Source organism: Hypomesus nipponensis, chromosome 10 (genome assembly GCF_054491055.1).
Source record: "Hypomesus nipponensis isolate SF chromosome 10, ASM5449105v1, whole genome shotgun sequence".
Taxonomy (NCBI): Eukaryota; Metazoa; Chordata; class Actinopteri; order Osmeriformes; family Osmeridae; genus Hypomesus; species Hypomesus nipponensis.
This window is the reverse complement of record NC_140370.1, coordinates 4,071,327-4,094,784: the sequence shown is the minus strand read 5'-3', so window position 1 is coordinate 4,094,784 and position 23,458 is coordinate 4,071,327. Positions and strand designations below refer to the sequence as shown.

At 50.3% G+C, this 23,458-nt stretch overlaps 1 protein-coding gene across 4 annotated transcripts in view; it reads left to right on the top strand.

The window, feature by feature from the left end:
• The window catches only part of adgrl2b.1 (adhesion G protein-coupled receptor L2b, tandem duplicate 1), a 63,681-nt gene extending 40,605 nt beyond the window's left edge, over positions 1–23,076 (top strand). Inside the window, exons 8-22 of one of the 4 annotated variants that reach the window (XM_084707088.1) lie at positions 142–327; positions 1,457–1,528; positions 4,125–4,308; positions 6,668–6,790; positions 6,997–7,202; positions 7,872–8,045; positions 9,247–9,456; positions 9,781–10,001; positions 10,936–11,002; positions 13,585–13,676; positions 15,130–15,298; positions 15,772–15,900; positions 16,366–16,462; positions 17,582–17,710; positions 21,027–23,076. In XM_084707088.1, coding sequence (XP_084563214.1) covers positions 142–327; positions 1,457–1,528; positions 4,125–4,308; positions 6,668–6,790; positions 6,997–7,202; positions 7,872–8,045; positions 9,247–9,456; positions 9,781–10,001; positions 10,936–11,002; positions 13,585–13,676; positions 15,130–15,298; positions 15,772–15,900; positions 16,366–16,462; positions 17,582–17,710; positions 21,027–21,910 — 2,943 coding nt within the window. In that variant the 3' untranslated portion in view covers positions 21,911–23,076. Of the gene's footprint in view, positions 1–141; positions 328–1,456; positions 1,529–4,124; positions 4,309–6,667; positions 6,791–6,996; positions 7,203–7,871; positions 8,046–9,246; positions 9,457–9,780; positions 10,002–10,935; positions 11,003–13,584; positions 13,677–15,129; positions 15,299–15,771; positions 15,913–16,365; positions 16,463–17,581; positions 17,711–21,026 lie in introns of all 4 variants that reach the window. The other 3 variants (XM_084707090.1, XM_084707089.1, XM_084707091.1) reach the window with 3 other exon arrangements.
• Positions 23,077–23,458: the final 382 nt, after the last annotated feature.

Genomic DNA, 23,458 nt, shown 5'->3' with positions numbered 1-23,458 from the left:
CCACCCGTCCGACGGGCTTCGATCTCAACGCGAAGCCCGCGTGCCCGACGCACGGCCGGGTCCACCCCGCGCGCCGCGCATATCTCTTAACTGCGCCAACCCACCTCTCCACCCCCCCCCCCCCCCCCGTCTCTCTCTCAGATCCGCAGCGGCGAGAACGCGGCCAACCTGGCCAACGAGCTGGCGCGTCACACGCAGGGCCCGGTGTTTGCCGGGGACGTCAGCTCGTCGGTGCGCCTCATGGAGCAGCTGGTGGACATCCTGGACGCCCAGCTGCAGGAGCTGAGGCCCAGCGAGAAGGACTCGGCCGGGCGCAGCTTCAACAAGGTAGGCTGCCATCCCTCCCCCGACCGCACCCTCCCCCCCCCCCCCGGACCTCGTTAGAACACCGCACCCCTGCGCCACACCTCTGCCCCAACCTTGACACGCACACGGGCGAGGCCGGTCATTAGACGGTCGCACCCCGGACGCAGAGTCCCTCCAGGTGACGCCGTAAGGGGAGGCAGACAGACCCACAGCCCTGAGGGGGAACCTTTGACTGAGGCAGAGCTCCCGGGTCATTACTGGCTTTCCCCATGCAGCCGTTACCTGGCGGCTGAGCCTGAGAGAGCTCGCGGTTAGCGCCGCCACCCCTCATGAACACGGAGGATGACTCGCCAGTCCTGGCATGTGCTGTCAAGAGCTGAAACGTCCCTCCCCCCCAGAGCCTTGACATCTCCGCAGCAGCAGCCCCCTGCGAAGGAGGGGGGGAGGGCCCAGGACCTACGTCCTCACAGCCGCTTGTCAGTCACCCGGAGAAATGACTGACAGGTTGAAAAGTGTGTTTTGTTATTCCAACTATGAGGCCAAATAAGTTGCAAACGCGCTCTAAAATCTTGGCCGTTTTTTTTTTTTTTTACTTACAAACTTTTCCCCCCCCGTCTCTGGAGTGGTTTGGCACTGTCCTTTGTGTTCTGTCGAGTTGTTCTCCCTCGACTGAAGTTGTTTAGTTTACCAAGCCTTGACTCAGCTGTGGGGGGCAATGCAACATTTTCATTTGACTGAAAGACTAACAAAGGCCTTTAAAAGGCTGTGCTGGCAGACCATCCCAACCACCATGCCACAAAGCACAAATGACCCGCAGTCGAACACTGTTTATTGACTCTGTGCTTTTTAAAGCATGGTTAATGCAAAGTGTAGGAATCTCATCACGTTGCTTCCCCCACACTGCCAGGCGTCTCAGAGCCCAACCCCCAACCTTGCCGTTATGTAAGCTGGATACATATTCCAACACCGCCTCAGAGACGCGTTTGTAATCGCTGCATTGTTCCAAGGTCGTCTTCACGGGCCTAAACAAAAGAAGGTTTTAGTTTCATTTCATCAACGGAAGAATGGTAAGGGGGTAACTTCACACGCCAAGACGTCTATGATTTGAAAGACGCTTTTCATTCCCCAACTCTTCTCTCTCCTCTAATAGAGTGTCTGTTGTTCTCCGTCCTCCCCTGAAAAGCTTCAGAAGAGAGAGAAAACTTGCAGGGCTTACATGAAGGTAAAACTTGTGGATGTACAGAGCGATGTACTGTGGCTCCCTGTGTCTGCCAGGCAGCATGCAGCGCTGGTGTCGGCATGGCCGCGTGTCTCTTTGTCTGGGACCCGCTTGTGTGTTTGCTGCAATCTCTGTCTTCCCTTTTCCCCTGTCTGTCTGCCTGTCTGTCTGGCTGTCTGTCTGTCTGCAAACCTGTCAATCTGTCGGCACGTGGCTCTCCTGGCCACACCGGTTTTGTCGATATCCCTCCGCTTATCTGCCCATCCTTGTCCCTCCTGGGCCTATTTTCTTCCCTTTCTCCCTTCACGTCTACCCTTCCTTTTTCTCTCCCGTCATTCTCTTCTGTCTTTTTTCCCCCGTCCTTCTCCTCTCCCCCGCTTACTCTCTATTTCTTCAACTCCCTCTCGCCCTCCCTCCCTCCCTCCCTCCCCCTCTTTCTCCTGTCTGCTCTCTGTGCGTTGTATGAGTAATTGCCTTCCCACGGCCGTGATTGCACCTCCCTGTCAGCTAGAAGTGTGATCAAAGTGGCAGTGCACTCATTTTTTTTTTCACTTGCTTACTTTTTACAATTTCCATCCTCTCTTGTACCTTTTCACCATACCAACGTCATTTATTTCCTCCCCCCTCTCTCTCTCTCTCTCTCTCTCTCTCTCTCTCCCTCTCCCTCTCTCTCTCTCTCTCTCTCTCTCTCTCTCAATGTGATGGGTCTCATTTCTGTCCCATTAATGTGTTTGTGTTAATATCTGATTTGTTGGTCCCTTTCATCCCTCCTTCCTCCCCTTGTCATTTTCCTTTCCGCTGCTTTTGTTTATGTCTCAGACGCGGCTCTGTTGAAACACTCTTAGTTTGTGCGCCGCGGCGGACTCAAAATCGTGAGAGAGCACTAGAGCATTCCGGTGACCGCTGGTGGGTCTCGGGGAACTGAAGCTTGTTTTGACGGAGTCGATTTTGACTGTGAGGAACGCGAATGCAAACCGCCTCCATTGATTTAGGCCTTGTCCTCCCTTTCCCGCATCTCCATTCGTCAACTGAGGGCGTTCCGTCGAGTCAGCCCAAGCCCCGCCCACGACCACGTATGTGTTTCCTGTCGGCCGGTGGCAGGGGCTTGCCCGAGGCCCCTCTGTGATTTGTAGCTTGTTTTGACCTCTACCCAGGCAAGAATTAGAGAGGATTCAGTCACAACGTGTGTTGCTTTCGACGTTTGGCAAATTAGAGACATGGATTCTCCCCCAGCAAACCCCCCCACCCCCCTTTCGTCCTTCGAGGACAGCGCACCAGGAGGGCAGACCATTTAGTGTCTGTCTGGGAGGGATGGCTCCGGCCCTGTAATCACCCCTGCATGCTTCTTTCTCGCTTTCTCTTTTCATTTCTTCTCTCTTCTTCTCTCGTTCCTTCTTCCTGCTTCCATCTCTCCTTCTTCCTCTCTCTGTCTCTCAATCTCTATCTCTCATTCTGTCACAGTTCACGGGGCCCCCCTCACAGTTAAGGTCAAGACCGGAGTGGTTCATTCTCACCTCTTTGTTAGCACGGACTGCAGGACATCTGTGGTTTATGGTGGTGGTGCGGTTAAGTGCTGTGGTCGTGTGTTAGCCTGCATTCGATTGCAATTGGGATTAATCCCCGATCTGGTTAATCCAGGCAAAAGGGGTAATTGTGCCTGTGGTCAATTAGTGTGGTGGATAATAACAGCTGTGGCTAATTGTTACAGGAAGTGGGACAGGTTGTTGTGCTTAATTACTGGTGTGGTGAGAAGGGTCTCAGTGGTTAATGGCACCTGTGGTTAAATTGTCACTCTGGTTTATCGGGACACGGGTTGAAATGGATTTGGGCTAATTTAGCGATGCCTGGTCATGTTTGGTTTAGGGTTAAATGCTGCTGTGGGTGTACTGGGCTAGGTAGGGAGCCGTGAACTCACCCTCACAGGGTCAAATGGACCTTTGTTTTATCAACATCTGATACTTCTCTTGTTTGAAACTGGAATGTTTTGCTTACTTACTGCTTATCAGAAACCAGGAAATGAAAGGATTTGCCTTGGAAAACAAACGGCGTGATCCGTGTCTTGACTGAGACTGCCACTCATGGACAAGTGGGTTGCTTGCAGTGATAAGAACTTTCCGGAAAGCAGTGCATTTTCTGGGTTGTTATGATTGAATCCTGTTATGGAATAAAGTCATTGTCACTGAAGATAATTGTTTTCTGGAAAAAAAGGAATTTAAGAACGTGTGAACTGAGAACTGCTCTAAAGATGGCAGCTCTGGTCTTATGAAAAAACATTTGGTTTGTATTACTACTTCCCTTCCAGGCATAGATTTGTTATCCTGAGAAAGACAGCATTCTAAAACGGACAGTATAAAGGAAGCTTCCTCAAATTCCATGTAATCTGTAACCGTCATCTTTTAAATGCATTTTGAGTCATGTTCTCCTCAATGTCTCCTTCATTTAAATGACATTTTGCTGTTTTCAGTTTTACTCGTTGTGGCCCTTGCTTTCCATTATCCGTGCCCTGCATTGCTCCCTGAAGACGACAGTGTTTCAGAAGTTATGATGAGCGGGAGGGGGCAAAAGTATGCTGACATTTTACTTGTTTCCCCGGATACAGGCCATTGTAGATACGGTCGACAACCTCCTCAGGCCGGAAGCTCTGAACTCCTGGGAAGACATGAATTCCACGGAGCAAACGCACGCCGCCACCATGTTACTGGATACCTTGGAGGAGGGGGCGTTCGTCCTTGCCGACAACCTGATCGAGCCAGCTGTAGTCAAAGTGCCCGCCGAGAATATTGGTGAGTTCCTTTTCAATCCTACATAAAACAGAGAGACCCAAACGACTCGTCTGCCAGTCACAATCCACCGTCATAACGATGACTTCCCTTCCGGGAGATTCTCCCGTGTCTTCGTGGTGAAATTGCTTTGACCTTGGTTGTTTAAATGGGATTTTTCGTCCACAGAAGTAGAAGTTAACATTCACAACCATCGCGTAAGCATACTGCCAAACTAAAGCCCCCAGGCACCGATTCCAGGCTTAGTCATCTAGACACTGATAAAGAACCTGGACAGCTATTCCTCCAGGAGAGAAAAGTGCTATTAAAAAGCAAAACCAAATTTAGTTAAAGTCACAGTAGGAGGTTTTGATGTCTCGTCTGGCGCTAGCGCGCTAACATGTTCTCACAGGCAGTTTATTAGCAACGTGATCTCATTCATTTAAGTCAGCTTTGTGCGGTGAACTGTCATCAAAAAAAAAAAAAATCATGTGGCTTTCCGTTGCCATGGTTATAGTTTCCGGCTCAGTCTCTTTTTTTTGTCTTCCTTGATTCCTAATCTATTTCTTGCATAGTTAAATATTCCAAGTGAGTCTCTCAGCTACAAGATGAAGTTCCCGGTTCGCCCAGGGAAAACAAAAGAGCCAATTGAAAAGTATTACTCTATAGATGCTATTGTATGAGTCCTTAGACCTTTTCCATTAAATGATAATAAATCAACCTAAGTAGATAAGGAATAAGGTCTAGTTATATAGGACTAATACACCGATTAATATGTTGTGTAATATGCTGTGTAGTAAGAAGTTAATGGCTTGATGCCGTTTCTTCCCATGCAGTTCCCTAGCTCTGGGTAAAGGTTATTGTAGCTCTGGGTAGATGTTATTGTAGCTCTGGGTAGATGTTATTGTAGCTCTGGGTAGATGTTATTGTAGCTCTGGGTAGATGTTATTGTAGCTCTGGGTAGATGTTATTGTAGCTCTGGGTAGATGTTATTGTAGCTCTGGGTAGATGTTATTGTAGCTCTGGGTAGATGTTATTGTAGCTCTGGGTAGATGTTATTGTAGCTCTGGGTAGATGTTATTGTAGCTCTGGGTAGATGTTATTGTACTATTGTGGCAACAGAGTGAAAGGATTGTGGACGGTGCCAGAGAGCAGCCCTGTGTAAAACCAGCCGGCTCAAGGCTCAGAACAAGTCGTCTGACCCGGAGCTTTCCCCACAAGCCCAGAAGAAAGGCCAAAATGATCCTCTCTCCCAATTAACATTCTCCCCACCGCCACCACTCCTTCCCTCCCCCCACCACCACCACCACCACCCCAAAAAATACAGAAATGTCCGCCTGTCAAGGGGTAGGGGGAGTGAAGTTAAAGGTGGGGCATTGGTGGTGGGGTGGGGGTGGGGGGGGATGTTAGGAGGACAATTCCTCATCTCCATCTGTCAAAAGCCATCTATCTGAAGGAGGCGAGGCTGTTTCTGACGCGAGGGAGCGCGCTGATACGTGTGTCCTCCTGACCCCTCGGTAATTTCACACATCAAAGGGAGCACCACCCGGCAGCTGGCACGCCGCAGAAGAGAGAGAGAGAGAGAGAGAGAGGGAGAGAGACACAGAGAGAGAGAGGGGGGAGAGAGAGAGGAAGGGAGAGAGAGAGAGAGAGGGGAGAGAGACACGGAGAGAGAGAGGGGGGAAAGAGAGTTAGGAAGGGAGAGAGAGGGGGGAGAGAGAGAGAGAGGGAGAGGGGGAGAGAGAGGGAGGCTGCTAGAATTGGGTAGCTTTTCAGAGATTTGCTCGGCGAGCCCCAGAGTTATCTGAAGGTGGTGGGGGGGTGGGGTGGGCGGGGGAGTAAAAGCCCAATGATATTTTTGATCTTATGAATATTTGACATTCATGCTGCACCAGGTTACGCGCTCGCCTGCTCTACCGCGCTCTCTCTCTCTCTCTCGCTCGGCCTCTATCTCTCCCCTGTTCTCGCTCGCTCTGCCTCTCTATCTCTCCCCTGTCCTCGCTCGCTCGCTCGCTCTGCCTCTCTATCTCTCCCCTGTCCTCGCTCGCTCGCTCTGCCTCTCTATCTCTCCGATGTTCTCTCTTTCTTCCTCCCCTGGCCTCTTGGCTCTCTCCGTCTCCTGTTCTAGTTCCCTCCCTGAGGAGCTGCACAGTCTCGAGCTCACTACCTTTTTTATAGTAAATAGCGCTAGATGGGATATTGACAATAAGATTGGATTCTGTTGCTGGTCTGCTGGACTTGTGTTCTCCTGTTTCACCCCCCCCCCCCCATCACCCCGTCACCCCGACCTCTATGTAGGAGCTCTATCAAACACGACGTATTGCTTTTGTAATGTGACCTATGAGTAATGCCGTCCCTGTGCCCCCCCCCCCCCCCCCCCCAGTGCTGGACGTGTACGTGTTGAGCACGGACGGGCAGGTCCAAGACTTCAGGTTTCCTCAGAGCAGCAAGGGCGACGCGTCCATCCAGATCACCTCCAATACGGTCAAAGTCAACAGCAAGAACGGTAGGCAGCTCGACGTCCCCCCCCCCCCCCCCCCCCCCCCTTTTCACGGCACGCCCGAGGGCTGCCGTGTTCTTTCATTTATTCTTGTTTTGAGAGCGTCCGTGCCGCTGTGTACAGGCCGTGCTCGGCTTGCTGCCGAAATGAGCGGGAAAACCGCCGGGGAAAAAACCGTGTTCATCCTCCTTTGTCCCTGTGTTTGCTTTCAGGGGTGGCCAAGCTGGTGTTTGTCCTTTACAAGCACCTGGGCCACTTCCTCAGCACGGAGAACGCCACGCTGAGGGGGCCAGGGGAGGCGGGCCGCCGCAACCTCTCCCTGACCGTCAACTCCCACATCCTGTCCGCCTCCATCACCAAGGAGTCCAGCCGCGTGTTTGTGTCCGACCCGGTGATCTTCACCCTGGAACACCTGGATGTAAGCTCCCCCCCTCGAGAACCAAAACAAAGCCCCGGAGCCCTACAACCTCCAGCCGGCTAGGGGCTCAACCAGGGAGAGTGAAATGGCAGGGTGGTCTTTAGCAGAGGGAGATGAATGTCAGTGTCGTGAAAACCAGCCTTGAACGCCGCAGTCGAGAGGGAGGGAGGGAGGGAGGGAGGGAGGGAGGGAGGGAGGGAGGGAGGGAGGGAGGGAGGGAGGGAGGGAGGGAGGGAGGGAGGGAGGGAGGGAGGGAGGGAGGGAGGGAGGGAGGGAGGGAGGGAGGGAGGGAGGGAGGGAGGGCTTGGAGGGAAAAGCAGAGAAAGAAGGGAGAAATGTTTGTTTTTTTGGTGGTGGTATTTCAAATGGAAGGTTTGAAAAGCATTGGTGTTTACCTTGGAGTTTTGATGGATGTGTAATTACTTGAGTCGGGGCTCGGTTGCACAGCGTACAGCAGTAGGGCTTGCACATATTACTTTAAGTGTTCTGCTCTTTGATTACCATGGCAACCTGTGCTACAACCTGCTGCTTAATTGACAGTGATGAAAGGGATGAGAATATCTAGGAATGTCCATAACTTGGTAGTGTACCTGTGATGCTTCGGTGTTTGCGGTTGGATTTTATCATACACCTTATTCATTTTTTGTTTCTTCGCTTGCGGCCCTGTAGAAAGAGCACTACTATAACCCCAACTGCTCTTTCTGGAACTACTCGGAGAGGAGCATGATGGGATACTGGTCCACCCTGGGCTGCAAGCTGCTGGACACCAACAAGAGCCACACCACCTGCTCCTGCAGTCACCTGACCAACTTCGCCATCTTGATGGCCCACAAAGGAAATGTGGTGGGTGGCCACAACCAGCCCCCCCCCCCCCCCCTGTTCCTCATGCTCTCTCCTCCATGTTATCTACCCATGATGACAACATGCTAGGTGCAAGATAACGTACACGTGATTATTTCAGAGGGGTGGGGGGGGGGGGGGGTGGTGGTATTGAAAATAGCAGTGAGGTTTGATTTGAGGCATGTATGGAGTCAGCTGCTTACTGCTCCCAGAGACACGGGCCCAGATTCAGGAATAAGATGGTCTGGAGCTAAGACTGTTATTGGAAATGAATTACATTTTATCTATGGCCCGTGACTAATAGCCCTCCTTGCACATGTGTGTCCCTGGGAATCATGGGATACGGCGTGCAATGAGCTTTCATTTGCATTTCCACTCGACGGGAAGTGGACTGGATCCATATGCTGGCGAAATGCAATTACAATCCAATTACATGATAAATATTGTGTGCTGCGAGCATCTAGCCAGTAATAAATGTGGAACATAAGTTCGCGGTTGAAATAATAGCATATCCCGACTCGTGAACTCTGTTCCCCGTCATCCGCTGCAACCCGAACCTTTACCACAAGTTTGAAGCCGAACCTCCGGGGCTAAGCCTTAACTCTCACCAACCCCTTCCAACCCACCTCAACTACAACTCCTGCCCTCAATAAAATTACAAAGCAAGGAAGAGATGACCTCACTTTTAATACCGCTTTTCTCGAATAAGATTCGGTGTGGCGTTCTATTTCGGCGCGCGTCCAGATTGAAATGTGTTCAGTTTCATAGCCTGTGACATGCGCTCTGATCTCCTGTTCGGAGAGAGAGCCTCTCGCAGAACCGCTGCCGTGTGCGGCGCGTTGCTAATGACCTAACGCGCCGCAACACGTGCCAGAGCACGCCAACATGCCACCACAGCAACAACTGGCCGTGACATTGGGAATGTCTAGTTTGTGCGCTGGAGGTTGTCTTCGATGCCTCTGCCAGCCTTTATTAGGTATAGACATCTGGTCCCTGAGACAAACCTTGTCCCTTGTTGACGCGAGTCGAGCCTGCGTTACAGACATAGTCGCACCTGTCATCGAGTCACAATTACATCTAACAACTGTGATATTTATCCTTTTTTTTTAAATGGCTTTTTAACTCCCAGAGGTGCGTTTAATGAGGTGCGCTCTAGTCACCCCGCCGTCTAACCCTTCCTGCTGTGTGCGCGTGTGTCCGGCAGGGGGAGGGCAGCGTGCATGAGCTCCTGCTGACCGTGATGACCAGGATGGGCATCGCCGTGTCGCTCGTGTGCCTGGCCATCAGCCTCTTCACCTTCTGCTTCTTCCGGGGCCTGCAGAGCGACCGCAACACCATCCACAAGAACCTCTGCTTCAACCTCTTCATCGCAGAGCTGGTCTTCCTCGTGGGCATCAACATGACAGAGCCTCAGGTAAACAGACACACACACACACACACACACACACCCCCCCCGACCCAACGATAGACTAACCGATCAGAGTTGTAGCTGTTTTTTAATATTTCATCATTATTCCTCATCGAGGGAACCAACACGTCCTGATCTTTTAATGACATTTCGAAATGTAATTCTATATATCTATATAAGTGTGATTGCCGGTTCTTTCACCCCCCCTCAGGGGTAAATGTGTTCATCATTACGCCACTATAGGGTATACAGCTGGGTCACAGTTTATCCTGCCATGTGTGCAGCCTCTAAATGTGTCCCCCCCACCACCACCCCCGCCCTGCCCTGCAGCTGATGTGCTCCATCATCGCGGGGGTCCTCCACTTCTTCTTCCTGGCGGCCTTCTCCTGGATGTGTCTGGAGGGGGTGCAGCTGTACCTCATGTTGGTGGAGGTGTTTGAGAGCGAGTTCTCCCGCAGGAAGTACTACTACGTGTCCGGCTACCTCTTCCCGTCCCTGGTGGTGGTCATCTCTGCAGCCGTCGACTACCGCAGCTACGGGACTCAGAGGGCGTAAGTGAGCCGCCGCTTGGCCGCCATTTTCTTTTTCGATTTTCACACGGTGTGCACGTCGCACTTTTTCCCGCCTCCGTGGCACTTGTATAAGGAACAGTTTTCTCCCCCATACAGATATATGTGCTAATGAGAGCAACATCACACAGCCTGGTTCCTCCTCTGGCTGATAGCAAATTTACACCCTTGTCAGTGCTAAAAGAGAGGGCTGTGAGCAAAACCGCTACATTAATGAATGCTCTGGCTAGCTGCGCTGGTCTACTGGGCTGTTTTCCCTCCCTCTGTTTTCCCTCTTGCCCTCGGCTCTCGAAACTTTTTTTTTATTTTTGTATCCTCCAGTGGCCTTTATCCAAGAAGCAAAGCCAAATGATTTGTTACGTATATTCTCCACTACCTGGATTTATGTGGTGTAGATTACAGCACATAAAGGGTTTTCTTCACTCTCTGGGGTCGAGGAGCACCGATCTCTTCATTGGAAGGGAAGTTCCCCTAAGATAATACACACATCTCTGATGAGAGCCATGTTATTTATTTATTTTCCGGCAAGGTTCAGAACACAGTCAAGAGTGAGACCGGCTTCTCATTTGTACACATTGGTAGACTCTGATGTCATGGATCCGGTACCACAACTGCTCAGTTCAGGTCCTTTATGGCTTGTAGCCAGCATGTTTTCAAGGTCAGGCTTTCATCACTGTAGCGGCGGGAGGGTGGGGGGGGGTAGAGATGGGGGTGGCGGGGATCATGGCTGCTGTAGTCTGTATCACACTGCCACCATCTCTCCAGCTCTGCTCTCAGCTGGGACTGATCGATGAACCGTAATGGCTTTATTGTAAGGGTGAGTGTAGGGAATGTGGAGCTTTCACAGAGAGTCAGAATGGGGGGGGGGGGGGGCATGTTGGTGGAACTGTTGGTGTAAGTGTGCTGTGGGTTGCAGGTGCTGGCTGAACGTGGAGAACCACTTCATATGGAGCTTCATTGGACCCGTCACCTTCATTATTACGGTGAGGCTTGCCACGTCCAGCGTGTGAGGGGCTGTCTGTCTGTCTGTCTGTCTCTGTCTGTCTCTGTCTGTCTCTGTCTGTCTGTCTGTCTGTCTGTCTCTGTCTGTCTCTGTCTGTCTCTGTCTGTCTGTCTGTCTCTGTTTGTCTGTCTGTCTCTGTCTGTCTGTCTGTCTCTGTCTGTCTGTCTGTCTGTCTCTGTTTGTCTGTCTGTCTCTGTCTGTCTGTCTGTCTCTGTTTGTCTGTCTGTCTCTGTCTGTCTGTCTCTGTTTGTCTGTCTGTCTCTGTCTGTCTGTAGCTTTTTTTAGGAGATAAAAATCCCCCTTTCTCTCATTTCTAACATGTATTTATTGGTGCTATTTCCCCTGCGCGGTCACTTAGCTCTGCTTTTGCAAATCAATTTGCATGAATGGATAGTGGTCCATTATATCCTGACATGAGGACATCAGGAGTCGCCCAACTATGAAATCCTCCTGAAATCAAAGCCGGGGCAAAACAGCAGCGGCCGGTCTGTTTGGTGTGGAGAGCGGGCCCATCGCACAAGGCACTCCTCCTCCTCCTCCTCCTGATTGCAGGAGGGGACGCAATTGTCGGCGGCGTGAAGGTCATTTGCTCAGCGAAGGGAAAGAAAGGGGGGTGGGGGGGGGTGTGTGTGTGTGGGGGGGGGGGTCGGGCGGGGTGAAGGCTAGAGAGAGAATAGAGAGAGTTAGAACATGGCGGTAATGAGTGGGTGACCAGGACAGCCATTACCAGGACGAGCCAGAGCCGTGCTCCGGATCATGACACATCCCTAGCCAATCCCAGCACAGGGACGTCTCCATCTTCACCTTTTAATATTTCATGTGCTGGCTCACCGAGTTCATGCACAAGCGCGCGCGCACACACACACACACACTCACTCGCTCACTCAACATACACACGCGCACACAAACCACGCCAGAAGTCGCATACTGGAAATCTATTGATAGATCAAAAAGGGCACATGTGTGTGCACACGTGCTGTACATGTGTTGTACCGTCCACAGGCTGTGGGCACGCCCCGCAGCGGGAGCTGCTTTTTCTTGGGGTGTATTTTTTGAGAAGGTGACTGGTGGAGGGGGGGGGGGGGGTCCCTTGGAGACTGGGCGTGGGGGACAGGACTCGTTTGGCTGGCTGGCTGGCTGGCTGGCTGGCTGGCTGGCTGGCTGGCTCATCAGATCTGTGTCATCACTCACGGCCGTGTTAAAGGCATCTCCAGCAGCTCGACTCATGCACACGTAAAACGGCCCCGGTGGCCGGGAGACTAACCTCGGCACCACTCCCGAGTCGTGATCTAAAAGCCTCTCTCTCTCTCTCTCTCTCTCTCTCTGTCTCTCTCTCTGTGTCTCTCTCTCTCTGTCTCTCTCTGTCTCTGTCTCTCTCTGTCTCTCTCTCTCAGTTCAGTTCAAAAGGCTTTATCGGCATGAAAACAACAATAGTTCATATTGCCAAAACAACGGAAGAATTACAGAAATATTTATCAATATAAAACATGGCCTTATATATACTTATATGTTATACACTTACATACAGAGAGACTCTCTCTCTCTCTCTCTCTGCGCGCTTTCTCTCTCCATTAACTGTCTTTCCGTCTCTCTCTTTGTCTTCAAAACCAAGGTCTGTTTAGCTCCTGTGTTTAAAAGTTTCAATTTTTAATGAGTTTAGAGAAGATGAACAGCTTTTCTCGGCGGATACAGGCCCAGATACCGTCTTGCGTTGCTTTGCGGTGTTGTCCTCCTATGCGGCTGCTGATATTTATTTTGGTTCGTATATGGATTGCTTTGGGTTTCTGAAGACACTTGCTTGAGGGCGGATTACAGAGAAGCCTTTAATAACTTAAAAATCAGGATATCGATTTTGTCCTCCTGAATATTCACCAAAGTGCTTTTTATAGGTTGGTGGTGAGCCAAATAGCAGTATGTCTTCTGCTTGTACTCAAGGTAGTGAGAGACCCTTCCATGCCACAAAAGCATCCAGAAGTCACAAAAAAGTTAAATAGTTAATTATGGTTTAGATGTGGCAGTTTTTTCTGGCAACAGACAGTTGCTGAAATATGTCTGTCTAAATGCATCCCTCTCTCTGTCACAGTCATGTCATAACATCTGTCCTAGGTAGACATACCTGTTTGGTTTGACTGTGGTTAGATACACATCCGCCTAAAATCTTTTTTCTTTCTCTCCTTTCTTTTTCCCCCTCTTTGTCTGTCTCTTTCTCTCTTGTCTGATGAGGAATAACACTCTGTTCGAGGCCGCTTGGCCAAGGCCTGGGGTTGTGCATTACATGAGCTACAGGCGAGGAAGGGGCCTTGAAGGCAGTTTGTCAAAGACGATACAAAAACACAAACCCAGACCTCTCTTATTTCTTGTTATATGGTGCGCTTTATTATTTTCACCGAGGCCACAAAGTTTCATATCCATCTGGGTGAGTTATACCAGGGTACATACTGGTGAGCACAGCAACCCCCACTGTGTGCTCAGCGCTGTCTGACTAGCCCTGGATGTCAGGAAATGAACGCTTCACGTCCAAAGTGCGCTGCTTTAACCTTGACATGCCTCTTGTTTTGACAGCTCAATCTCATCTTTCTGATGGTGACGATGTACAAGATGGTGAAGCACTCCACTTCCATGAAACCAGACTCCTCCAGGCTGGGGGGGATCAGGTGAGGGCGGCGCGCCGATCACACTGGGGGGCTTCTGGGTCATACCACTGCGTGTGAGGGAGGGGGGAGCCGGAAAATACAAAGAGATACAAAGTGCACTTCCATGCCTTTGCTTTGTAATAGTCAATCTGTATTTGACCTTTTACACTTCCTCTTATTTCTCTCAAAACTGCCCCGGCACCAAGATATGCTTTTCAGATTTGATTTCTATCCTGCCTTTTTACTTGGTTTTATAAGGCCAGTGTTTGCACTCTGCTGAGGTTATTGGCTCTTTTTATTTCTACCATAACTGCATCTTTGACCTCATGTATCAGTCGCTCCTGTGCTGGCATGGTTTACAGGGTCCCCCTAGACAGTTGGCCCAAACATATGGCTCATAGATTTAAGGGTGGAGAAACTGGAAATGTGCCCATCCCTTCCATTGTAAAAGCCAGTCAGGGAGTTGGATAAATAAAGACCAGTCCCATGCCATGTTTTTGTCCCAGTTACTTGATCAAATGGTCCCAAGACAAAACAACATGTTTTATTCCTGCTTAGAGGTAACATGATGCATCCCCCATATGTGTTTCTTTAGCTGTAGCAGGGGAAGGGGAAAAAGCCATTTAATCGACCTTTGCGTTGTGCTATCTGGGCACAAAGTTGAGTTTAAAAAGTGCCTGCATTTGTAGATAGCGACTCTTTTCAAACACAAAAATTCAAAGTGCAAAAAACTCATTAACTGTCATTAATTGGGGTCCACCTCCAATCGAACATGCATTTACTCCAATGTCAAAAGCGAGGAAACTTTCCACAAAGACCGTGGAAAGAAACGGTGGCGCTTGAAAGACAAAAGGCGTTTGCGCCCACGCACAAATACCATCAAATGAAAAGGACGCACAGAATGCCTAGCACAGTAGAGCTAATCGGTCGCATCTCTTCCTTTTTCACCCATGCTATTCATCTCACTGTCCATGGAATTTCTCTCACAAACGGGCCACAATGGTGCCTCGGCTGTCCCAGCGCTCTGCCTTTCTTCTCCGTCCTCTCTGCCTCTCCCAGGGAGGCAGATCACTTCTGTCCCCCTGTATCGATGGCTCGCTTCGCCAGCTGTCGTCATTGGAAGATCGCCGCCCGGTTATCTGATTTCCTCTAGGCGTTCCTGGAAACCTCTGGAAACCTGCTGTCTCCGCAATTGTCGAAGCCCCAAGCTCCCGGGAGGAGATATTGTTTGACTCGGTGTCGTAAGCTCTGAGGACACTCCGAAGGCAGACTATCAGCACTTCCAACGACCCGAGCCTTGTTGTGTGTACATGACACGTCGAGTTGAAAACGACTCAGCAGGCTTCGTGTCCCGCACAGGAGAGACCTCGGGAGGAAGCGCCACCCTTTGGAGACGGGGAAACGGGGAAGCGCAAGGCTCCATGGGAGATGTGGTTTTAACGCCCACTGTGGCGCTCTGTGTGTGTGTCCCCAGGTCCTGGGTGATGGGAGCCTTCGCCCTGCTCTGCCTGCTGGGGTTGACCTGGTCGTTCGGCCTGTTCTTCCTCAACGATTCCTCCGTGGTGATGGCCTACCTGTTCACCATCTTCAACACCCTCCAGGGCATGTTCATCTTCATCTTCCACTGCCTCCTGCAGAAGAAGGTACTGTGCGACCCAACCCCCCCTTCTGTGTCACAGCTTTCACGAGAGGAGCAGACACACACTGACACACACTGACACACACTGACACACACTGACACACACTGACACACACTGACACACACTGACACACGCATCTCGAAAGGAAACATTTCCCCAGCCTGTGAAGCGCAGCTAAATTGGCTTTTTTTTTCTTTCTTTTTTTACTTTGTGAACAGCATCTCTTGACATTTAAGTCATCTTGATTCCAGGAACACCAGCTGTTCATATTTGTCTAAAATGCCCTCTCTTTATGGTATTTTAGTGTCAACTTTGAATATGGGCCAGAGATATCTCTAGAGATATGCCATTTTGATCTGCTGTCAGCTGGGTGGCATTTAATAACGATTTTGATCCTGTGTGTGTGTGTGTGTGTGTGGTGTTCACCTGCCATGTCTACACTGTTCTGACTCCCCTGATTCCTGGCCGTCCTGCAGGTGCGTAAAGAGTACAGCAAGTGTTTCCGTCAGTCCCACTGCTGTCGGCGCCTGCCCTCCGAGGGCCCCCACAGTGCCGCCAAGACGGCCACGTCCCGCTCCACCGCCCGCTACTCCTCCGCCACGCAGGTACAGGACAGGGTCTGTACCCCCGCCCGGCACCCGCCGCCCAGGCCTGCTGGCCCTCTCTCCCCACCCGGAGGAGCTTGTTCCTCCCCCCGGCCCCACCACAGCCCTCATCACAGCAGATGGTTCTGAACGGTCTCACCCACACTTGGTGGGGGTGGTGGGGGGGGAAGCCTAGCGTCAACACAGCCTTTACGCATCAGTGTGGCACCGGAACACATGAGCACCGCCCCTCACAGTCGAGGGAGGGCGCCGAGCGTATGATGGTAGACGCAGGGAAACTGACACCCTGCCTGTACACGCGCCAGTGTTATACGAGTTTTTAGTCATGTGTACTAAACTCACGAAATAATACATACCAATAGAGATACTGTATATGTAATACTGCGTTTACTCATGTACGTTAAGGACTGACTCCCTCCAGGACAGGGCTTGGCGCTGATAAGTCTGCTCTCCCTGTGTTCCCAGAGTCGCATCAGGAGGATGTGGAACGACACGGTGAGGAAGCAGTCCGAGTCGTCCTTCATCTCAGGAGACATCAACAGCACCTCCACTCTCAACCAGGGTGAGCTGACACCACCAGCCACATATCCCATTCTCTTTGTCCCAGCAGCAGGAGATGCACCGGGGATATATCTGTAGGTGTGTCCTACACATGAAACTCTGCTGCAGTTACTTGGAAGATACGTTATGTATACATCTGTAAGTCGTCCATGGACGAACCATTTCTTGACAATGTACATTTTATTCATTTAGCTTTAATGCAAAGCGACAATATAGTTGTTTTTTTGTATATATAATGTCAGTGTAACAGAATAATGTTCTGAAGTTGCACAGTTCAGAATAAATATGTACAAGTCGGTCAGTTTGGTGGACTTGTTTTGGTCAGCTACCAGCAAAAACCCCACCTTAATTGTTCCCATCCCACCTTCAAAGTCCGTGACCAAGGCGTTGTTGTCAGAGGAGCACAGCTGCTACTTGTTGTGTCGTTAGGGGATGGTGACGTGTGCTGTTTAGTTTGGCGTGAGGTGTTGGCTGACGAGGAGATGGTTTTCAACTCTGGGCGAGCCAGGCCCGCTGGATCTGGCTGCTGCCATGACTCACTGCTGAACGGCAGGATCGTCAGGCCGATAGCGAGGAGGGGGTCACAGCTGGGAGAGGATCTCCTCAGGGTCTCTTCAACGTGTACCCCAACAGAACTGGAGCTGCTCGCTCAAGTCAAACGCTTGCCCAATAATGATATATTAAGAAGAATAATAACGTGAACGATAATTAATCACACTGAAATGTTTTCAACTGAATTGTAAAGGAATGTTCATCTTTTGGCAGGATATTTGTAAGAAGAGTCTCGGCTAAATGTCACTGCATGTATTGGGTTCATAACTTTTCCCAGAACATCAGTATTTTGTACAACAAGTCTGTGATGACAATGACGAAACGGCAGCAGGGAGGTAGACTTCCGTGCCCCTTTTGTTAGCCAGCTCAGCGATGGGAGATGCAGACATGTTTACACGGCTAACGCAGTGGGTAATAATAACCACGCGGTGCATCAACGTCTTGACTTACATCAATTATTCCTCTCTTCTCTCTCGCCCCCTTCCTGTCTCCCTCATCTCTCCCCCCCCCCCCCCGTGTCCTCACTCTTTCTCCTCCCGCTCCCTCCGCTCTCTCGCTCTTCTCGCAGGAATGACTGGCAACTACCTCCTCACTAACCCACTGCTGAGAGCCCACGACACTAACAACCCCTATAACAACTTGCTGGCGGAAACGGTGGTGTGCAACACCCCCTCCCCTCCGGCTTTTCACTCTCCAGGTGCTCCTCCACCTTTCACCTCTCTCCGTTTCTTGCTCGAGATGCGTTTGTTTTTTTGCCCCCGCTTCTGAAGTTAATTGAAACGGCGTACTTCGGGGGCGTTGCCCCTCGACCCCGACACAGCGTGAAGTGTTGAAAGGCCTCGCTGTATTTCCCCCCCCCCTTTCCCTCCCCTCTATCTTTACTCTGTCTCTATCTATGCAAGTGCCTTTTTTAAAACACAGCGAGAGATAAGGCCCGGAGCGCTCGGAGCTATCTGCTTAGACTACATAAGAGCATGTGGGGAAATCAAGACAGAATTCAGATATTTCCCCTGATCTTCAGCGCGCGTTCCTCGTATCGACACGTCTAAATGATATCTTTACAACGTAATTTTTGTAGATTTTTATTTTTGTTACCATACTTCCTTTCTCAAGCCAGATTGATGATTGGAATGCTGTCAGTGTTTTCTGTGACCTACTTTACCCTCTGTCAAAGCGGGGTGGGGGGGGGGGGAGGAGGAGGAGGAGGAGATAAGGCATGGTACGGAAGACGCGCGCACACACAGTCGAAAAGAAAAAGGAAAGGGGGAGAAAAAGCACAAAACACACAGGAGCACATGACGCAATGCAGGCAGAATTGTACACCCTGAGATATGCAGAGGCATTTGATGATGAAAGGGGGGACGGAAGGCGGTGCGGGCAGGCTAAATGCGAGAGGAAGGAAGGATTCATGATAACATGCACACTGCAGCAGCTCTCTTGATTCGCCGCGACTTGGAGCTCGCGCTCGCATCACAATGAGAGCACTTCCAAGTCTGGCTCCCGCCTCTGTCGACGACGCAAGGTTGGAGCCCATCGCGGATTTCACAGAAATCAAAGACACGCCGCTAATCGCGTCGCGAGCACAATCTTGGCATCAAACGGCCTGCATATTTAGAACTCCCCATGTGCCATCAAACAACCTTTTTTTTAAAGACACGAGATGTTTATCTTCACAGTCACAACAACGTTAGCATATTTGATCTGAGTGGCATAGACGGACGGAAAGTGGCAACAGCTAATGAACAGGTTATTGTGCGTGTCATCACAATTGGCGTCTAACCTGTAGAGACACTGTTAGTCGGTCCTCTCGTACAAGCAGAGTAACCATGTGGAAGTCCAGCCGATGGAGAACGGCAGAGGCAGGACGGAGAACACTTCAGAACATCTAGAGCCAAGAAAAAAACATTTAGCACACTGCCCAGGGTCCAAGAGTTGCTATATGGTCCCAACAAAAATGGATGTTTACGAGGAAGTGGTTCAGGATTAGTCACTGGTTGTGGTTGTAACAGGAAGATTATACTGGGATGATCAACTACCATGTTTCAAGGCTGTAGTGACAGAGCCTACCTAGTTCTGACATTTTGGCTTATTTCAAATTTCCTCTGCTGCAGTCTTCATATTGGCCAAGAGGATAAGCATGGCTTCTATTATATATTTATTCATATGAAATAATACTCTGCAGATGTTCATTTGATGCAGTAAAAAATGGGAGAGAGAACATCTTGGACGAATCTCCTTTGGACCGTTTCCCAGAATGCAGCTGTCTCGGTGTCCAGCTCAATTCCGTTCACATCACTTCCCTCCTCCCAGTAGACAATACCTGTCTGCATTAAAATGATTGCTGATGCATAAACAAATGCAAATGTTCACCAGGTTAAAAAAAAAATATATATATATTTCTCAACCCCAAAGAATCCTTCCCCCTTCTTGCCCCCTCGTTTCCCCCCTCCCCCCACCCCCCTCCGTCCGCTCTTTTTGAGACACGTCTTTGATGTCTGTTTTTACTCTCCTTTTCTCTCTGCTAAAGAGACACTCCTTATCTCCACGGCAATGACATTGTAGCGCTTCAATCCTCCCTCCACCACCCCCCCCCCTCCCCCACCCCCCCACCAATCTCACATTCGCGTCTATTCAGACTAATTTAGCTGAAATCTTAGACTTCCATCTCCTTTTCTCCTGTGCATGTAGGCGACTGACTCGGAGACAGCCAGTGTTCTCTTTCATCCCCTTGCTCAGCCTCTCATTCCGATTCCTTTCACATCAAACCACCCTGTAAAACCACAGCACACCCACCCAGCCCAGCACCACTGTTTATTATGGGCAATTATGGGGGCTTCACAAGAAGTTATCAATGTAATCTACTGTGTATGTCATTGTCTACCTATTAAGTAGGTACTTGTAGAAACATTTAAACCCCCCCCCCCAACTAGTCCTGTTCTAGAGAGAGAGAGAGTAATGATATGACAATGTAACTGCCATTTAAACTGTGATCAGACTGTGATTGCTTGCCGCCGAGCCCCACCACCTGCCCAGTTCTGGATTCAGTCGTCCTCAGGATTCGCCGTCCATTCCCCCCCCCCCCCCCCCCACCCCCGAGTCATTCTTTTCCAGAGCGTTCCGATTCTGTCACGACAGCGGTTCACAAGGGCTCTGTGAAAGAGAGCCCATAGGAGCCATTCTGAGACATTGTGGGGAGTTTACCCTCAAGGAGCCCAATCCGAGAGCGGACTGACTGAATCCAGACCTGGTTTTTGAAGCCCCCCCCTCCCCTTTTGTCTTATTTCAGTAATTTCTCCTTTCTGCTGCAATTGAAAAAAAGGCATCTGTTTTTACTTTTTTTCTTTTCTTTTTTTTTTTTTGCACATCAGCAGTTCTTAGGCCAGATAGCCTGAGCAGACACACTTGATGTGAGTGGTGGCAAAGTGAGTCATTGCACCCTGCCTGTGTATCGTGGTGTGTTGGGGGGCGTTGCTGTGCTTGTGGGTCCCCATGCTGAGAGGTGGCCTGGCATCTGTGTTGGCCATAAGTTACTCTTCGTCTTGCATTTTCTTTTCTTTCTCTCCTTTCTTTCTTTCTTTCTTTCTTTCCGTCCTGAGAGTGGAATGCTTTTGATTTGTTGTCGTTTCCAAGCCGCCTCCCCGCACAGCTTCATTCTTTCCTTTTCTCATTTCTGTGGATGTCGTATTGTGCGCGGCTGTTTTCTTGGGCCCGCCGCATTTCAGTGTGTCGCTGTATGTTTATTTCTTCTACTTCCTCTACTTTCTCGCGGCCTAATATTGTTCAGCAACACCTCCTAACATTTGTTGTGATTATAACAACTGACTCATACATGTTCGGTAATCTTAACTGCATTCAGATGTCTGCGTCACAGATAAACGAACGGATTAACACCCAAAGCGGTGACAGAGCGGAGGTGTCCTGAGCAGTATGAACCCGGATGTCGTAGATTTGTTGTGGACCCGAGCTGGTCGGGAGCTGCCCATCTAATCCACGCCTCTCGCCTGTCGTTGCAGGGCAGCACTCTCTGACCAACAGCAGGGACATCAGCGCCATGGACACCCTCCCCCTCAACGGCAACTTCAACAATAGCTACTCCCTGCGTGACGACGACTACGAGGACGTGGGCGTGCGTGCCCCCGGCGACCTGGGGGGCCTCAGCCTGGACGACGCCGCTTTCGAGAAGATGATCATCTCCGAGCTGGTTCAGAACCACCTGAGGCCCCGCGGAGCCCCCAAGGGCCACGACCTCCCCAGGGAGAAGGAGCGGGACAGGGCCCCTCCCCCCCAGACCAGGGCCAGGGGGGACCGAGACGGGGGTGGGAGCGGCGGCGAGGACGACGCCATCGCGGCGGACCACGCCCAGACCTCGCCCCCCCAGCGGGGGGTCGGACTGGGGGGAGGCCACCCCACCCTGGAGCTGCTGCTGCGCCCCCACCACAAGGAGGCGCTGGAGGCCCCCCTGCTGCCCCAGAGGACTCACTCCCTGCTCTACAGCGCCCAGAAGGCCCCCCGCAGGCCTGAGGGGGTCGTGGGCCACACCTCAGAGACCGTGACGGCCGGGGAGGACATGGACCCCCATTCGCCGAACAATAACAGGGACTCCCTGTACACGAGCATGCCTAACCTGAGAGACTCGCCCTCCCCCCCAGCCTCGCCCTACCCCCCCGAGGAGGAGGAGGAGGAGGAGGAGGAACTCTCCCCCTCCACTAGGAGCGAGGGCGAGGACCTCTACCACAAGAGCATGCCTGAGCTGGGCGATGGGCCCCAGCCCCTGTCTTACTACCACATAAACCGGGGCACCAGCGATGGGTGCATCGTCCCACCTAGCGCTGAAGACTGCGTGCCCGAGGAAGAGGGCCCCCGGGATGGACAGATGCAGCTCATCACCAGCCTCTGAGCAGGGGGGAACGCCATCCTTCTGTTTGCACCGGCCTGAACATATCTGGGCTTTTGGTTGATGTCAAAACTGTTTGCCAAGCCCTCCTCTGCACCCTCAATACACGTCCTGTCAGTACAGGATGTTTGTGGGTAGGAAGGGAGGAGATGGATGACTTTTTCTTTCACACAGACGTGAGTAAAATACACGAAACGTCCTTGTGAAACCAGGCGCCTTTTCGAACTGGAACTGCTCTGCTGTCCATCTAGACGTGGAGACAATAGTGCACAGACCACTCCGAGTGTTAGAGAGAAACCTGGCGCCACTCCTGTTCAGCTTGCATTTGTATTATACTAAAGACAGCGAGAACAAAAGACATGGTCCGGGTTTAGAACTGTGGAATGTTCCTGATGTTCTGGAGGAGATTCCAGAACCAAGGTCCAATAACCAGGACGTGTTTGGTCCTGAACTCTCATCACCAGAGAACTGCTACCACTCTGTCAGGACTGGAGACATTTAGATACCACTAATTCAAGACTCAGGCCTTATATTTTCTCTATTGCACATTTAACTGTTGTCAAAGTAACAGCTGAAGAAAATATATTTTGCTGTACCACAGGTGTAAAAAGTGAACAAAAAATGTTACGGCAACCATTCAGTGACTATGACCTTTTAATGTTGAGGCAATCATTTTTGAGAAAAAAAAATAAGGTTGTTCAAAAGGTGGAAATGTGGTTTTCCTTTCACACTTGACTCATTGTAGTATGTTTTAAAAAAATTAAAAAGTTACAAATCCCTTATGAAACCATGCTCACATCTGCTTGTGAAGTGCTTTGCTTTCATGAATGGTGAGTTTTGCCAGTAATATATTTGTCAACACCATGCCATTCACAGATTTGGAGTAAATTGGGTCGTTGTATAATTTATTTTACTTGAAGAAATTTGTCAGGATACTTTTTATGTCAATACGATATTCAAGTTTTATGAACGTACTTCAGAGTTTGACACAAATTAATTTATTATTTTTGAACTATTGAAAATTGAAAAAGAAAATGGTTGGACTGTGTGACTTGTTTCAGCACTGTTTCGTTTCATTTCATTTATTTTGTAAGAGCCCATTGTCAGACAATATACAATTCAACTCTTGTTTGATATCAAATAAATGTGAGATTTTTCTTGTTTGCAAATGTCTTTTTTTCTTGATTTAAAAAATATTTTATATTTTCATGCAAAAACAAAGAAAAATACATTCAGATCTATATTATTATCAAGTGTTTGTCCACTCTCAGCCTTAGTTCAAGGTTGATAGCTTTGATTACAGGGACAGTTTAGCGTGTCAGTCAACCCTCCCAGACAGTAAGTGCTAGGGTGGATGAGACAGCTTATGGAGTCAGCTGATGTGCTGCACTATATACATTTCACTGTGTTCCTCCCCTGTGGGTCCTGGTTCAACTGACCACCCAGCTGTTTGGAGCAGACACTCGTCTAGTCGCTTCACTGGGAGCTGTGACACACACTCTATTAACCGGTGCTGGATGCCAGTTCTCTGTCAGCCTCTGCATCTCAAGC